The following is an 18,029-nucleotide window of genomic DNA, read 5'->3' as shown; positions in this document are numbered from 1 at the left end:
TACATGGAAAAGGAAGAGGCGATGAATGTTCTGCAATTTTGGCTCGCGGCTGACAACTTCCAAAACCAGCTGGCAGCAAAGAAGGGCCAGTATGATGGACAGGAGGCCCAAAATGATGCCATGATTCTTTACGACAAGTAAGTGTACACGATCTGTATAAAAAGATGATGTCTTTACAAATATGCAAATGCATATTCTATTCCGGCAAAAATACATGTTCCCCGAGGTCACATGCGTATGCACCCCTGGCATCGCACTGTAACCCCCAGAAGGGGCCCGCCCAACTATTTGAGAAGGAGTGGGGGAGGACACAAACATAGCTATGTAAGCTACAATCCACTGTTTTTAAACAAACTATCATGTTTGGTTATAGTAGTGCTTCTCAATTACTTTCTGTTATGAAGGCCCTGGGGGGACAGCATATTTTCTGCGACGCCTCTGAATGGAATTAGTATTTAGAAGTTCATAATATTTATTTATTTATCTGTACAATGCACTGTGTGTGTGACGATTGTGCATGCTGGCTGTTGCCGTGATCCCAAAAGAGGAAGCAACTTGGCAGAAGGTCATTTAATTAGGTACCATGCAGAAGAAAAATAACACAGATCGAGCCAGAACTCAGAAAGCAACAGAATACTTTGGCCTACATCCATCCATCCATTTACTACCGCTTGTCCCTCTTGGGGTCGCAGGGTTGGCTGGAGCCTAACTTTGGCATACAGAAGATAATAAACCGGCAATGAAGGAGGGAACAAGGTGGAACTAACTGGGGCGGTATAGCTCGGTTGGTAGAGCGGCCGTGCCAGCAACTTGAGGGTTGCAGGTTCGATCCCCGCTTCCGCCATTCTAGTCACTGCCGTTGTGTTCTTGGGCAAGACACTTTACCCACCTGCTCCCAGTGCCACCCACACTGGTTTAAATGTAACTTAGATATTGGGTTTCACAATGTAAAGCGCTTTGAGTCACTTGAGAAAAAGCGCTATATAAATGTAATTCACTTCACTTCACTTCAACTAAATAGAACTTCCAGTAACTAATTTGGAACAGGTGTGCTAGCAGGACAAGGAACAAAGTAAAGGTGCTTCCAAACAAAAAGAGACCAAACAAAAATACTACTAAAACAAGAGCACCCGAACAGGAAATGATACCGAACACAGGGAAATTAAAAACAAAGAGATCATGACAGTTCAAGTAACATTCTTTAATTATTATTAAAGTAGACGAATACAATCAGCTAAGATAACGTCTGCAGCAGGTCATATTATGATTTTTTTCTCCATTTAAATCACTTCCTTGTGGTCTACATAACATGTAATGGTAGTTCTGTGTAAAAAATGTTTGCATAGATTATGTTTTACAGACCGTCATTAAGCCAAAATCTGTCCGTCTCTTCAGGATGCGCCATTTTGTGGACGGTCTTATTTACATGCCTCCACTTCGACTTTATAATAATTATAATATGGATGACCTTGACATCCATATTATAATTTTTAGGGCTTCCATATCAAGTCTACTGACAGATATAAGTTAGAGCTAGGGTTGTACGGTATACCAGTACTAATAAAGTACAGCGATACTAATTAATTGAAAGCGATAGTATGCTGCCTTTGAAAAATACCGGTACCATTCTTTCATCTGAATGCCGCTGTGCGGCGGTGACTACAGAGCCGAGGCGCATGATGTTGAGTGTGTCAAAACGCACACAGAAAGGGCACACAAGCAACAACATCTTGGAGAGGAAGAATGGCAAAAAATGACAATTCTACTGGTTCATAAAGAGGGTGATGGAGTGCAATATGGAGGTATTTGGGCTTCAAAACTAACAATAAAGGTGACGCTTTAAACAGGGATTTGTGACTATTTGGTTGCTTTATTATTAGTTTTGCAGGACACAACAGCACCCGTTCATCACTCGACTGCGCTGTGCACGCGCTCCTTCTATCTTTCTCTCTCTTTACTCGCCCACTCACTCACTGACGTAACTCACCCAACATTGACATTCTTGCAAACACACACACGCTACTCTCATAAGTTAACCATCCTCTGTTGTGCACATGTAGATACGTAGAAGCGCACAGAATTGCTTGTCTTGATGCCAAATATTCGCGGAGTTAAGACTGCCCATCTAGGGTCAACAAAAGCAAGTGAAATGACTGAATTTTGTAAAAAATAGCTACAATTTGTGTTTTATCTTTAACTAATGTGTGTTTTAACTGCTACATGGCTTATATGTGTACATGTAACCATAGTTTTGTTTTTAGTACTTACTAATAATTGTATTTTTCTTAAAGCACAGACCAAGAGTGAAACATTTAATATAATGTCAATAAAGCGTTTTATTATATTCTAATCTAATGCTTGATTATGGCAGGCTATATATATAATATGGAAAATTGTAAATTGTTCTTTGAGTGCAACAAGAAAAGCCCAATGTGTTTAATGCCCTTTAATTTATACTTTAACCTTGTAAAATTGTTATTTGAATGCAATAGGGAACATAAGTTTACTGTATTGTAGGATTTTCTGTTAAAATAAAGCCAATATTGAAATGTTTCGTAGTTCACTTTATTGGTACAAACCTGGTTAGAGCTTAACGTATTTTACCTGTCTTGGATTGTATTGTATTATATTAGAAAATGCAAGAGCGGAGGGCGCATGTGCATGTATGAGACAGTCTGCCCCACAACAAGAGGGTAGAGAAAATGAAGGAGCTTATTAATAACTACAGCGTAGACCTACAATGGCAGACTCACACAAAGCACTTTAGGTAAATTTCCACAACATATGGAGATATCCGCTGACGTCACAACTGGGAAAAACCTCACTAATGGAGAAAATTCCAAACAGCATGTTTGAAGGAAGTATGAAGGAAGTCAAGATTGTTTTATAAATATCTCCATGATGCCTGCATGGTTTGAATTCAACATTTTGGGACTTATGCAGATCCCAAATACACAAAAACAGGCACATAGGTAAGAAATGTTTGTTTTGCATAATAGGTCCCCTTTAAATCAATTTCCATGTTAAGTCAATTTGTACATTTTAAACAAGACTGCTTAGTCAGTGTAATTCTCAATAAACAAATCAGCTTATTCTTCTCAAAATGAGGGTTGATGTTTTTTTTGTTTGTTGAGTGCAGAATTTGCAACAACGTTGCTTATATTGTAGCTAATCAGAAGGGATGAAAGTGCATATTTACGTTTCCATCAACATATATATAGTCTATCCAGAAGACAATTGAAAGAAGCCTTGAATCCTGAAACAAACGGTCAACTATGAAACACAATAAACTTGACTAATTATTATTTAAAAACATTTGTTTGTTTTATATGCAGTTTACTATCACTCTGCAGGTGCACAGAAAACCTTCAACAACAAAAAAGGAGATGATTCTGCTTGTATTTAGTGGCTGTAGTCAGCCCTTTTTGGACTGAAAATCCTTTCAAATCTGTTTTTTAAACTGGATAGTGCCACTTTTTACTCTACTTTGTTTTTACTGTACTTTGTTTTTACAACAGTACAAAAAACATCTCACAGAAATAGGATGTTGCCAAGGGTAGTAGAATGACAGAAAACACACACTGGTCTTTCCTCATTTCCTACTGTAGCTACAGTCAATCCAAAGGTTATTTATGCTTTGTAGTACTTCTGGGTCTTTTTGTTCTGCTTATCATCACTTGTTTTCCTTGCTGCTGATGACTCCTATTTTTTGTTTTCATTCTTGTCACAAGGTTCTCCATCTCTCCGCTAATGTGTCCCCAATGACACCTCCCTGCGACCCCCTCAGGGGTCCCGACTTACTATTTGAGAAACACTGATAAACTTATTGTTTAATCGCCTCTTCTCTAAAAATTGGAGAGACATTATAGATTCCTCCTTGTTTGTGTGCTCATAACCAGGATCTATTATTGTTAGAGCATCATTAAAAAGTCAATTTTGCATAACCAGGATCTTGATTGCATTTCTGACAGTGTCATTTAATACTGAGCTTTGTTATCTTGGTAATACAGTCTTCTTTTATCATTTATTTGCATGGACATGTATTATGTTTTTGTTTTTTAACACCTTTCCGTGAAAATTAGGGATGAAAGTTACTTTATTTTCAACATAAGCTGATGCAACAAAATTACTTTTAATTTAGATGTCTGTCTTATTTCCTCCTAAGATATTTCTCACTCCAAGCAACAAACCCTCTGGGCTTCGGCGACTCAGTCCGCATGGAGATAGAGTCCAACATCTGCCGAGAGGGCGGACCACTCCCCGAATGTTTCACCACTCCGCTTCGACAGGCCTGGACCACCATGGAGAAGGTACAGTAATTTTCAATATGGCTGCCTCTCGTGTGCTGTTCTAGACTAGAGATGGGATTTATGGCTATTTGAAGGGAGTTGTTCCTTTAAAAGAGCCATTTAGAAGACTGGTTTATTTATATGTTTCCTATTTTTTTAATTAACTAATTTTTATCAAGGAAACAATCATTCGTTGCAGCAATAAGATAAGAGCCGGATCAGAATATATCAAATGTATACATTACACCAATATCAACCCTATTGGTGAGAATTATTTTCAAATATTATAGAAAATGGATGGATGGATTGTAATTTCATTTTGCCTTCGTTTTCATTGTAAATATTCCACAAGGTGGTGCCATTTCCCCATTGTTTGACAGTGACATCACTATTTTCGATTTTCTCACAGCTAAGAAACTGTAAAACAAATAAAAATATGCAGGGTAAAGATACTTACCATGTTAAACAATTTCTAAATTTTCCACACAAAAACTTTTCAACCATACATCGCCACATTGCACTTTAAATATTGCGTTTCACCACCTCGCAATTTTTTTTAATCGCATAGTCTACAACATTTATGACATAAATTAAGCATTTTCAAGTATACATATGGCTAAATGAGCTAAAAAAATATAAATACTGCAGAAGTATTGGGTGCTAGGAGAAACTTAACCAATGAGATCACGCTGTTCAGTATCGTGGCCACTGATTGGCTCAGCCTCAGGCAGCGTTATTGGGTTGGATTAAAAGACTGTCAATTTGACTAAAGGGTGTTATTACATGTCTAGACGGCCTTCATAGTGTTGAAAAATGTATTAATAAGGTAATAAACAGGTTTTCATGCTGTAGCTACAAAAATATTTGATTTGTAATTAATTATTCCTACTTTGAGGAAATTCATTGATCTTGGTTATGTCCCGGACCAATTTACCATGAAAAACGAGGGATTACTGTATAGAACAAATATAAAACTAGTACTACCTAATGTGGAGTCAGGACTTGCAAAATCAGTGGAAGAGGAAATGACGGACGGACACGTTCCTCTCATTAACGTCGGACCGAGTCAGTCAATTTTTCTGTTTAACCGTCTACCGTCAGGAGTTTTCATATGAAGGTAGAAGTTGTTTGTTCACCCAGACTTGAAAGATAGATTTTTTTTTGTAAATTATTGCATTGCTCAGTGATGTCATTATTCCTTCATGAGATTTGCATATAAGAATGGCTCGGTTCTCATCGGTAACATAAAAGAACCCTTCAAAAAGTCTTGAATCGTTCGCGGACGTCTCATCTCTATTCTGGACATTATGAAGCATGTCTTCAAAAGTGCCCATTTTACACCATGTTTCCAGGTCTATATGCCAGGCTTCCTGTCCAGTAACCTTTACTACAAATACCTGAGTGACCTCCTCAATTCGGTGCGGGCAGACGAGTTTGAGAATGTCAGCACTCCAGGTCAGGGCGGGCCGGCAGACAACGATCGTTCAAGCGCAAGTGCCAGCGAATGCTCTCAGACACAGGTGTGACCCCCACCCTCCTTTCTTCTCCTCCTTAAGGCGCTTTGCTCTGCTGACATTTACAGTTGTTTGGTCTTGTTACAGTCTTTCATTAATGCCAAACAGTCTTTATATCCCAGTGTTACTTATAGAGCATATTTATAAACGCTATCTCCATGGCAGTCTGGTGGCAAAAAGGCAGCGATAAAGATCCTGAAAAACTTTGACGAGGCCATAACCGTTGATGTCGCCAGTCTGGACCCTGAATCCTTGTACCAGAGGCCGTATGCTGGGTGAGTGTTGCTGCATGAATATTTGTTATGTACTGTATGGCCACAGTAATCCCTCGTCTTTCACTTCAACATTGTCGCTATAAGCCAATTCAATATCACAACATGAGCCTGGATGCTAAGATTCTTGATTAGGTTAAATGTCTTACACTTTTACAATTTGAAATAAATTCAGGCAAGGCCTTTGCTGAATACCTGTGTGCCATCGGGGAAGGAAGAAATCAGGAGTGTTTTCAGGTCACCTAATTAAACCTTATTTAACCTTTATTTAACCAGGAAAAAAATCCCATTGAGATTAAAAAACTATTTTTCAAGGGAGTCCTGTCCCAAGAGGCAGCGAAGTTACACATAAAATTACATTCACATTACACATTAAAATGACAGGATGGACATCAAGCAAAACAGTTACAGAAAACTGAGGCTCCTTCAAATGCTCTGTTTAGATTTAAAAGCATTTAAGAATAAAATTCAGTCAGCTTCCAGTGTCTTTAAAGCATGTTCCAAGCATAAAGAGCTGCATTGACATAAGCTTTTTTCCCTAGCTCAGTGCGAGCAAAAGGGAAAGAAAGCAACAGCTGATCGTTGGATCTCAGTGCATAAGAGTTTGTACTTCTCTGTGAAATCAATGTACAAATCGGGCAATAGTCCCAGAAGAGCCTTATAAATAAAAGTGTACCAATGACACTGTCTCCTAGTGGACAGAGAAGGCCATCCCACCCGAGGGTACAAGTCACAGTGATGTGTAATGGCTCTACAGTTTGTGATGAACCTCAAAGAAGCATGGTAAACACAGTCCACCAGCTGAAGACAGGAATGACTAGCATTCATATAAAAAAGATCACCATAATCTAGCACAGATAAAAATGTGGCAGAGACGAGGCGTTTTTTACACTAAAGGAAAATCATCTCTTATTATGGAAGAAACCCCCAATTTAAGTTTTAGTTTCTTCACCAGTTGATCAATAAAAGGTTTAAAAGTGAGAGAGTCATCAATTAAAACACCAAGGTATTTATATTCATGAACCACTTCTATGACATTCCCTTCAAAACCTACAAGTGACAAAAGTGAAACAGGCCCACATCCAAACCTCCACATTAGGGATGTTTTGATCAAGGCTTAATGCTGCCGATTATGATACCGATCATTCATGAGTGAAATCTGTCGATACCTATACGGATCACATGTATTAACTGTACATTTTTCAATGTATTTATGGTGAGCGCCATTGAGACTTTTAACAACATCAACTTCATATTTTAACTAGTTTCATATTCTCTTGTATTACATACAATTGTATGGGGGGGGGGGGAAAGGTCAATAATACACCATAACTAAACAAAAACAAAAACTGATACATTTACCGTCAAAGCCTTCCTGTATCTAGGGAGTTATTCAGTTTTTAAACGTTAACAAAAACAAAAAAAAACGCTAATAAACAATCTCGATCTAGTCACTCTATCTATCATATATTAATACTACCCTTAATATCAACTCTACCAATTTATGAATAGATCCGATCCTCTCCTTTCGTGTCGTGTATTGACTGTGACAATGCTGACACAGTTGTTGTTATATTATCCTCCGTCTAGACTCTTATTAATCTACTTGTTAATTTCATTTTAATATCTGCTTACTTTCTGCTGTAATGTAGTTCTATCTTCACTTTTTAAACTTTACTAAGCACTTATTTCTTGGTGTTGTTTAAAGCTAGCTTAGCGGTTAGTTTTGCTATTAGCATGCTGGCTCCTGGCATGCTCTCAGTGTGTAACATGTTCATCCTTGTCCTGCAGTGATAATATACTTGATAGTAATTGTTAAAATACTAAAACATGCTGTATTGGAGGTGATTATTATTAATTTACACATAGTTATCTGCTAGCTGCTAGTCAGCCAAGGGAATAAAAATAATTAGTGTCAGCCAGAGGAGATCAGCATTTTTTTTTCTACATTTAAAACACTTCCTTGTGGTCTACATAACATGTAATTGTGCTTTTTTAGTCAACATTGTGCCTAGATTATGTTATATGGACCGTCTTCAAACTATCTTCAGCGGTCTTATTTACATGGCTCCACCTCGACAGTGTCTTCTCCCTGTCATCCATGTTGTAGTTTTTAGTGCTTTCATATGGAGTCTACCGACAGATTTAAATTAGAACTATACGCTACCTTGTATTAGAAATGGCATCAGCGGAGGATGTATGTGCGAGGCTTACGGCCATCCCAAATACACAAAAACAGGTCCCATCAGGTACGAAAAGTTGGTCCTCCTTAAAGGGCATTAATCGTAAATGGCGATCATACTTTTTCACCAAAATCAACCGATACTGATTGGTGGCCAATCGATCAGCACATCCCTTCTCCACATTTGTATTGTATTTGTGTTGTATGCGATTTAATGGCTGAACCATTTTTGTGTCTTCCAAGGGTATAGCCAGGGAATTGTACTCCAACAAAATAAAAGTACAAATGTTTTACTATTTTCAAAGGACCTGTCAGTAATGAGACATTACAATCACCATCCCCTCAATCATTGTTTGTGTTAGATATGTTATTAGCATAACATGTCATGACTTGAAAGTATTTCCCCCCTTTTTGACTGCAAGGTCATCATCCCTTGTGCAAAGCGCTCTGCTGGTCATAGAATTATGTGTGGAACTGGCTGGAACATTTCAAAACTTTCAACAAAAAAACATTTTGTTGATTTAGATGTATTATTGGGGCTTTTGTAATGCTGAAAGGTTGAATTCATGCTCCCTGATCAGTGTCAGAGCTCGCTATGCATTGCTGTAAGTCGGACCCGTTTCCAGTGAGGTTTGGATTCTTAACTTTTATGCAGAGGATTTACATAAAATATATTTACATGTTTACATGATATGTTAAAAATGATGAGTGTTTATACTTTAGAGCAGTGGTTCTCAAAACCTTTTTACCAAGTACAACCCCAGAAAACACTTGGTTCTCCAAATACTATAATGACCAACATTAAAATTAGAGATGTCCGATAATATCGGTCTGCCGATAAATGCGTTAAATTGTAATATCGGAAATGATCGGTATCGTTTTTTTTTTTATTATCGTTTTTTTAATTTATTTTTTTATTTTTATTAAATCAACATAAAAAACACAAGATACACTTACAATTAGTGCACCAACCCAAAAAACCTCCCTCCCCATTTACACTCATTCACACTCATTCACACAAAAGGGTTGTTTCTTTCTGTTATTAATATTCTGGTTCCTACATTATATATCAATATATATCAATACAGTCTGCAAGGGATACAGTCCGTAAGCACACATGATTGTGCGTGTTGCTGGTCCACTAATAGTACTAACCTTTAACAGTTCATTTTACTCATTTTCATTAATTACTATTTTCTATGTAACTGTTTTTATATTGTTTTACTTTCTTTTTTATCCAAGAAAATGTTTTTAATTTAAGTATTCATAAAAAACAAGGCAGACGTTTAGTTAAGTAGATTTAATATTTTTGGCCACTATAACTTTACACACATCTTGAAGAAGAGTAACACTGTGTTTAAATATAGGAAAATAAAACACAGTACTTTAATGAAGTGATTCTTTAGTGTCCCACGAGATGGAGCCCGTACCACAGTTTTCGATTCACTCTTTACAACATGTGAATTTAAACTAGAATTTAATGTGTTTTTAAAACATAAGCATGTACACCCAGTCTACTTATTCTACTTTTTTGTTGTTGTGCTCAGAAGAATGACATTCGGGAGAGTGAATGAACTTGGTCAGTTTATCAGGGAGGCAGAACCAGAACCAGATGTGAAGAAATCCAAAGGTACTGCTCCATTTCCTTTTGTCTGAAAGCATCTTTTATAGTATTTGTTTTATTTTGTGTTTTAAATCCTCCTCTCCTCCTATGTAGGCTCCATGTTCTCCCAGGCCATGAAGAAATGGGTCCAAGGCAACTCCAACGAGGTGAGTCTTCCATATTGTTAAAAAAGTGGCATGAAATGATGGAAGTAAATGTTCTTCCACTTCTTTCTTCAAGGCTCAAGAGGAAATGGCTTGGCAGATTGCTAAGATGATCGTCAACGATGTTGTTCAGCAGCCAAACCACGGCAGTCCTGGCAAGTCCACCAAGGTGCGACACCTGACTCGGTCATCACCTTCATGTGCACAGTGGCATGTGACATATTTCTGTGCATATTTTGCAGTTATGACCCTACTGAGGACTGTCCCGCCCTGCTGGTCACTGACAGCACACTCTGTGGGCACTGCAATGACCTCAAGCACCAAAGTGTTCCAACTCCACAACACTATAAAGATGTGCTCAACTGAATGCGACCAGAATTCCGCCTGGTTGTTAAAGAAACTTTGCACTTCTTCAAAGAGACTAGAACCCCATCGTTACAGCCTTTGTCTCATCTCCGAGCTCTGGAAGATGTCACACTCGCTTTTAAAACCATTCCTTGTTTTTAGAAGAACTTCCACAATTGTGGGGTCAGCACTTGCACACACATTTCCTGGGGTTGTTTTGGCAAGTGTTGAACAATGTAAGGCTATCATTATTTGTAGCGTATCTGCAAATGTGGCAATGACAATTTGATACATGTCGTCTTAAACTTGGCACCTTTACTGAGCATAGAATACAAACTCCCGAATGACTTCAATATGCTCAAGTTGTGTTGGACAAATCCATACTATAAATATATATGTTTATCCCATATATACATGTTAGTACTTATTTTTAATGGTGCGCACTGTCTTTTTGTTTGCATCTCAGAAACAACTGGAAGTTTGCTCAAATCATGAACTTGTTTTCTTTTGAGCTGCACTGAGGTGTAGAAAAGAGCCAGAAAAGAGATTTGGTACTATGTACCGCTAATGTTTTCTGATATGTATGTGTACCTAATCTAAATATATTTAAATGGTGTTTGATTTAAATACATCCAATATAAAATGTTTTTCTCATCTCTTTTTTTTTGGGCAGTTTACAATTTTATAATGACATAAAAGGATCAATTTGAAGCACATAGAATGTAACTGTAGTTACATAGTTTGTCCTTGTGGGGGCACTGCTACGGTGTAAGTTCTTGTGTAAAACTCATTGAGCGTTATTCTATCCTAAATAGACACGGGACATGTCAGCCAAGTTTAAATAAGCAGTGCATTGCATACTAGAAAAATAATGGTTGATATATGTAATTTAATAATTCAACGAACTTTATTTTCATTTACACATTTCCTCTTAAAATGGCCAAAATTTAGTACACGAGGTCCCAGATACCACCCAATAAGTACCAAAAAGGAAATTGTGTGTAAAACATCGTTAATATACACGTAAACAAGGCTGATGTACAACACAAATAATGGAATCTCTATTTGACAACAAACCAAACGAAAGCCCAGTTTAGTGGTGCTAAAACATAATTACAAGACAAATGAATTACAATTACTCACATACATGGGCACATTCAGTACTAAATATTGCAAAATAATACCATAAAATAAGTTCCAAATACTCCAATTCAATCAAACTTTATTTGAAAAAGCACTTTAAAAATAACCCGTGGACCAACTTGCTGTACAGAAACCAACATAAAATACAGTTGAGACATAAAAGCTTGGATGAAGAGAATCATTATTTTTTTTTTAAAAAACTAAATCCAAATCAAATACTATTTAATCAACAATTCAGCTTATCACTTACATATATTTATATACTATAGAACAGTGGTCCCCAACCAATTTTTTTTTTTTTTTTTTTTTTTTTTTTTAAATTAAATCAACATAAAAAAACAGAAGATACACTTACAATTAGTGCACCAACCCAAAAAACCTCCCTCCCCCATTCACACTCATTCACACAAAAGGGTTGTTTCTTTCTGTTATTAATATTTCTGGTTCCTACATTATATATCAATATAGATCAATACAGTCTGCAGGGATACAGTCCGTACGCACACATGATTGTATTTTTTTATGACAAAAACCCCCCCAAAAAACATACACCCCACCCCCCCGGTCCGTGGGACAAATTTTCAAGCGTAGACCGGTCCGCAGTTACAAAAAGGTTGGGGACCACTGTACCGCAGTTACAAAAAGGTTGGGGACCACTGTACTAGGATGTCTCCAGGAAATGTTTTATTTTGAAAATCTATTTCGGAAGTGTACTAAATAATGCGATTGACGTGGTACAGGCGTGCGCGTTATTGGCTCGGACTGAAGAGAATGAGAGCGCTCCTCCACCTGCGCGCACACGTGTGGGTGTGACAGGCAATCCGTGCACGAGTGTGCCAGTTTTTGAGTCCTTTTTCCCGCGCCTGAGTGGGACTCCACTGGACTTGGACTTCAACCTTCGCCACATAGTTCGGATGTCGGAACCTCACTTATGAAGAAGGCAACACGCGCGCTGCAGCACTTCCGCGCCGGACTCCCGTGGATTGTGACGTATTGATGTAGTGTTGCTAAATGGCACTAAAGTAGACTTTTATAGACATATCTATATTTGTGGTATCCAAATGAATTGGCTTCTGGGACGGCAGAAGAAAAACGAAGAAGAAGTGGTGTTCGGGAGCTGTCCGTGTATGGGCTTTTCGCCCCACGCCACCATGTTCAGCTGCGTGGGCTGCTTCTGGGTGCTTCTCTCGTCCGTCCTGGTCGCCGTGTGCAGTTTCAGTTTCATTTCCCCTGCCTGGATTGTGAAGGAGCAGCTGAGGAACAACCACCATCCTCCTCCTCCTCCTCTTCACCATCACTCCAACAAGGACTCCGTGAGCCTGGGCTTGCTGTGGCACTGCTCCGAGTCCGTGGACCACATGTACCGCTGTTACACCTTCGGAGGGCTGGGCAAATTTGCAGAGATCCCATCCAGTTCTTGGCAGGTATCGAACCTCACACACCCATCATTAGGCTTCGTGGGCGATACTGACACTTTTGCCATCGACCCGATACAAAGTAACTCCTGTTGTCTGACACCACACCAATTACTTAAACATTTTTTTTTTTACGAAAATCACTGAAGGATTTTCCCCCTTTGATTCGTTGATTACAATCATCCATCCATCCATTTCCTACCGCTTGTCCCGTTCGGAGTCGCGGGGGGTGCAGGAGTCTATCTCTGCTGCATTCAGGCGGAAGGCGCTGTACACCCTGGACAAGTCGCCATCTCATCACAGGGCCAACACAGATAGACAGATAACATTCACACTCACATTATTAAAGGCCTACTGAAATGCAATTTTCTTATTTAAACGGGGATAGCAGGTCCATTCTATGTGTCATACTTGATCATTTCGCGATATTGCCATATTTTGCTGAAAGTATTTAGTAGAGAACATCGATGATAAAGTTCACAACTTTTGGTCGCTGATAAAAAAGCCTTGCCTGTACCGGAAGTAGCAGACAATATGCGTGTGACGCCACAGGTTGTGGAGCTCCTCACATCCGCACATTGTTTACAATCATGGCCACCAGCAGCGAGAGCGATTCGGACCGAGAAAGCGACGATTTCCCCATTAATTTGAGCGAGGATGAAAGATTTGTGGATGAGGAAAGTGAGAGTGAAGGACTAGAGGGCAGAGGGAGCGATTCAGATAGGGAAGATGCTGTGAGAGGCGCGTGGGACCTGATATTCAGCTGGGAATGACTAAAACAGTAAATAAACACAAGACATATATATACTCTATTAGCCACAACACAACCAGGCTTATATTTAATATGCCACAAATTAATACTGCATAACAAACACCTCCCCCAAATGTTTGGAAGCCGCAGCTGCATGCGTACTCACGGTACCGTGTCTGCGCATCCAACTCAAAGTCCTCCTGGTAAGAGTTTCTGTTGTCCCAGTTCTCCACAGGCCAATGGTAAAGCTTGACTGTCATCTTCCGGGAATGTAAACAATGAAACACCGGCTGTGTTTGTGTTGCTGCAGCCGCCCGCAATACACCGCTTCCCACCTACAGCTTTCTTCTTTGCTGTCTCCATTGTTCATTGAACAAATTGCAAAAGATTCACCAACACAGATGTCCAGAATACTGTGGAATTTTGCGATGAAAACAGACGACTTAATAGCTGGCCACCATGCTGTCCCAAAATGTCCTCTACAATCCGTGACGTCACACGCAGGCGTCATCATACCGAGACGTTTTCAGCAGGATATTTTGCGCGGAATTTAAAATTGCACTTTAGTAAGCTAACCCGGCCGTATTGGCATGTGTTGCAATCTTAAGATTTCATCATTGATATATAAACTATCAGACTGCGTGCTCGGTAGTAGTGGGTTTCAGTAGGCCTTTAACACAATATTTTAGGCAATGAAAGAAATAAACGTATTTGAACAATTTAAAGATACAGCAATACACTAGTACAGGGGTGTCAAACTCATTTTAGGCCGGGGGCCACATGGGGAAAAATCTACTCCCAAGGGGGCCGGAATGGTAAAATCACGGCACAATAACTTAAGAATAAAGACAACTTCAGATTGTTTTCTTTGTTTAAAAATAGAACAAAATAAATACATTTAATAAAGTCAAATACAAATAAGGCAACAAGAGAAGTATCCTACACTTCTCTTTTGGAAAGTAGATTTGAACAGCCGATATGGGCATCTACATCTACTATATGATTTGCCTGAGAAGCTGGACAGGACAAAAAATAAAAATAAAAATATAACAAGCACATTCTGAAATTGTACAAATTATAATGTTTTTTTGTTTTTTTACACTTACATGTTGCGGTTAATAGTATTCTATCTTTATTTGTCGTTATTTATATTTTCTGAAAAGAGTTCAATCTTGGGATCTTTCTGTGTGGAGTTTGCATGTTCTCCCCGTGACTGCGTGGGTTCCCTCCGGGTACTCCGGCTTCCTCCCACTTCCAAAGACATGCACCTGGGGATAGGTTGATTGGCAACACTAAATTGGCCCTAGTGTGTGAATGTGAGTGTGAATGTTGTCTGTCTATCTGTGTTGGCCATGCGATGAGGTGGCGATTTGTCCAGGGTGTACCCCGCTTTCCGCCTGAATGCAGCTGAGATAGGCCCCTGCGACCCCGAAAGGGACAAGCGGTAGAAAATAGATGGATGGATGAAAGTTAAAAAGTTAGAGTACCAACGATTGTCACACCCACACGAGGTATACTGTAGGCCAGTGGTTCTCAAATGGGGGTACGCGTACCCCTGGGGGTACTTGAAGGTATGCCAAGGGGTACGTGAGATTTTTTTAAAATACCGGTATTCTAAAAATAGCAACAATTCAAAAATCCTTTATGAATATAAATAAAAACCTATCTTTTTTTCCAAATAGTTCAAGAAAGACCACTACTAATGGGCAATATTTTGCACTGTTATACAATTTAATAAATCAGAAACTGATGACATAGTGCTGTATTTTACTTCTTTATCTCTTTTTTTTCCAACCAAAAATGCTTTGCTCTGATTAGGGGGTACTTGAATTAAAAAAAATTTCACAGGGGGTACATCACTGAAAAAAGGTTGAGAACCACTGCTCTAAGCTACTGATTGTAAGTGACACCTTTATATTGAACTCAATTCTTCATGAAGTAACTTGCACACTAACATAATTGAACTCAGTTATTACTTTCTTACCTTTACTTTGGCGCTTCCGTGGCGCAGACCGGCACAAATAACACAAGTACTGGGATTCAAACCCGGCTGAAGTAGAGTTACAAAGTTTTAATGGTATTAAATTGTTATTTTCCACAAAAAATATAAAGCGTCCTGGAAGAGTTAGTGCTGCAGGGAATTCTGGGGATTTGTTCCGTTGTGTTAATGTTGTGTTGCGGTGCAAATATTCTCTTGAAGTGTGTTTGTCATTGTTGTTTACTGTGGTTTCATTATATGGCACAGATTTATGACAGTGTTGGCGTTTGTTTATACGGCCACGCTTAGTGCGACATGTATGGCTGTTGACTAAGTATGCATTCCATTCACTTGTATGAGAGTGTGTTCAAAATGAACATGATCATTAAAATTGGCTTTGGTCACACAGAGTGACAGCTTCAACTTAAAACTAGGGATGTCCGATAATGGCTTTTTGCCGATATCCGATATTCCGATATTGTCCAACTCTTCAATTACCGATACTGATATCAACCAATATCGATATCAACCGATATATGCAGTCATGGAATTAACACATTATTATGCCTAATTTGGACAACCAGGTATGGTGAAGATAAGGTACTTTTTAAAAAAATTAATAAAATAAGATAAATAAATTAAACACATTTTCTTGAATAAAAAAGAAAGTAAAACAATATAAAAACAGTTACATAGAAAATAGTAATTAATGAAAATTAGTAAAATGAACCGTTAAAGGTTAGTACCATTAGTGGACAGCAGCACGCACAATCATGTGTGCTTACGGACTGTATCCCTTGCAGACTGTATTGATATATATTGATATATAATGTAGGAACCAGAATATTAATAACAGAAAGAAACAACCCTTTTGTGTGAACGAGTGTAAATGGGGGAGGGAGGTTTTTTGGGTTGGTGCACTAATTGTAAGTGTATCTTGTGTTTTTTATGTTGATTTAATTAAAAAAAACACCCAAAAACCCCGATACCGATAATTAAAAAAAACGATACCGATAATTTCCGATATTACATTTTAACGCATTTATCGGCCGATAATATCGGTAAGCCGATATTATCGGACATCCCTACTTAAAACCATTATCAACCCGTTCAACGCTATAAATATAATAATTGAACAATCCACCCATGAATTTGTTTTAGTACAAAACAAGCATTAAATTCAAGTTTGATTGAAGTATAAAAATCGTCCCCCATGAATAAATAAAGTGTAAAAAAACATGTATTTGAGGAGATACCTCCTTTATAGGATTCTGCTTAGGGTCCCAATTTAGTATATATAAAAATAATGTACAGCATTGGAGAGTGGACTTCTACAGTATCTCCTTCTTGCTGCCTTTCCATCAAACACACCATCAGCAGCTTGTCCATATTTTAATGGATAAAAGTTCGCCCTTTAGATATTATCTAAACATTCTTGGGATGGCGCTAGTGTCATTCTGCTCCAGTATAATGCAGACTAGCAGTGATACGCTCACATTGCATCGACAAGTCGACTAAACTCTTTTTCATTTTTTGGATGACTCTGTCTTTAATTCAATCAATATCATCCACCTCTTTGTCTCTGCACTGTCCTTCACACTCACTTCCTTCCCATGGTTGAAAAAATAGGTTGCACATGCACATAGCGGCACGCACGTACGGGCAAGCGATCAAATGTTTGGAAGCCACAGCTGCATGCGTACTCACGGTACCGCGTCTGCGCATCCAACTCAAAGTACTCCTGGTAAGAGTCTCTGTTGTCCCAGTTCTCCACAGGCCAATGGTAAAGCTTCACTGTCATCTTCCGGGAATGTAACAATGAAACACCGGCTGTGTCATCCGGCACAACAGTCAGGGGGTGCATTCTACGGCGGGGGTGCGTTATCCGGCACAATACCTGCCGCAATACACCGCTTCCCACCTACAGCTTTCTTCTTTGCTGTCTCTATTGTTCATTGAACAAATTGCAAAAGATTCACCAACACAGATGTCCAGAATACTGTGGAATTTTGCGATGAAAACAGACGACTTAATAGCTGGCCACCATGCTGTCCCAAAATGTCCTCTACAATCCGTGACGTCACGCGCTGATGTCATCATACCGAGACGTTTTCAGCAGGATATTTCGCGCAAAATTTAAAATTGCACTTTAGTAAGCTAACCCGGCCGTATTGGCATGTGTTGCAATGTTAAGATTTCATCATTGATATATAAACTATCAGACTGCGTGGTCGGTAGTAGTGGGTTTCAGTAGGCCTTTAATTTGTTTTTCACCATACAAAGATTCCATCTGTATCGAATCGCATGAAATGGTAATGTTTTAAAAACTATTGTTAGTGAATCGTATCGTGTCCCATGTATCTAAATTCATAT

At 38.7% G+C, this 18,029-nt stretch overlaps 2 protein-coding genes across 3 annotated transcripts in view; both read left to right on the top strand.

Moving 5' to 3' along the window:
• Positions 1 to 10,996, top strand: part of akap10 (A kinase (PRKA) anchor protein 10) — a 28,045-nt gene extending 17,049 nt beyond the window's left edge. Inside the window, exons 8-15 of one of the 2 annotated variants that reach the window (XM_072913826.1) lie at positions 1 to 137; positions 4,166 to 4,310; positions 5,642 to 5,809; positions 5,969 to 6,078; positions 9,808 to 9,887; positions 9,975 to 10,027; positions 10,101 to 10,193; positions 10,267 to 10,996. In XM_072913826.1, the coding sequence (XP_072769927.1) occupies positions 1 to 137; positions 4,166 to 4,310; positions 5,642 to 5,809; positions 5,969 to 6,078; positions 9,808 to 9,887; positions 9,975 to 10,027; positions 10,101 to 10,193; positions 10,267 to 10,272 (792 nt within the window). In that variant the 3' untranslated portion in view covers positions 10,273 to 10,996. Of the gene's footprint in view, positions 138 to 4,165; positions 4,311 to 5,641; positions 5,810 to 5,968; positions 6,079 to 9,804; positions 9,888 to 9,974; positions 10,028 to 10,100; positions 10,194 to 10,266 lie in introns of both variants that reach the window. The other variant, XM_061961994.2, reaches the window with a different exon arrangement.
• A 1,020-nt stretch (positions 10,997 to 12,016) lies between these two features.
• The window catches only part of LOC133608131 (LHFPL tetraspan subfamily member 7 protein), a 238,120-nt gene continuing 232,107 nt past the window's right edge, over positions 12,017 to 18,029 (top strand). Inside the window, exons 1-2 of the mRNA XM_061963363.1 lie at positions 12,017 to 12,125; positions 12,158 to 12,936. Of these exons, the coding sequence (XP_061819347.1) occupies positions 12,574 to 12,936 (363 nt within the window). The 5' untranslated portion in view covers positions 12,017 to 12,125; positions 12,158 to 12,573. The remainder of the gene's footprint in view (positions 12,126 to 12,157; positions 12,937 to 18,029) is intronic.

This window comes from Nerophis lumbriciformis, linkage group LG09, assembly GCF_033978685.3.
Source record: "Nerophis lumbriciformis linkage group LG09, RoL_Nlum_v2.1, whole genome shotgun sequence".
NCBI lineage: Eukaryota > Metazoa > Chordata > Actinopteri > Syngnathiformes > Syngnathidae > Nerophis > Nerophis lumbriciformis.
Note: the sequence above shows the minus strand (reverse complement) of the source record. Positions and strands in the feature narration are given on the sequence as shown.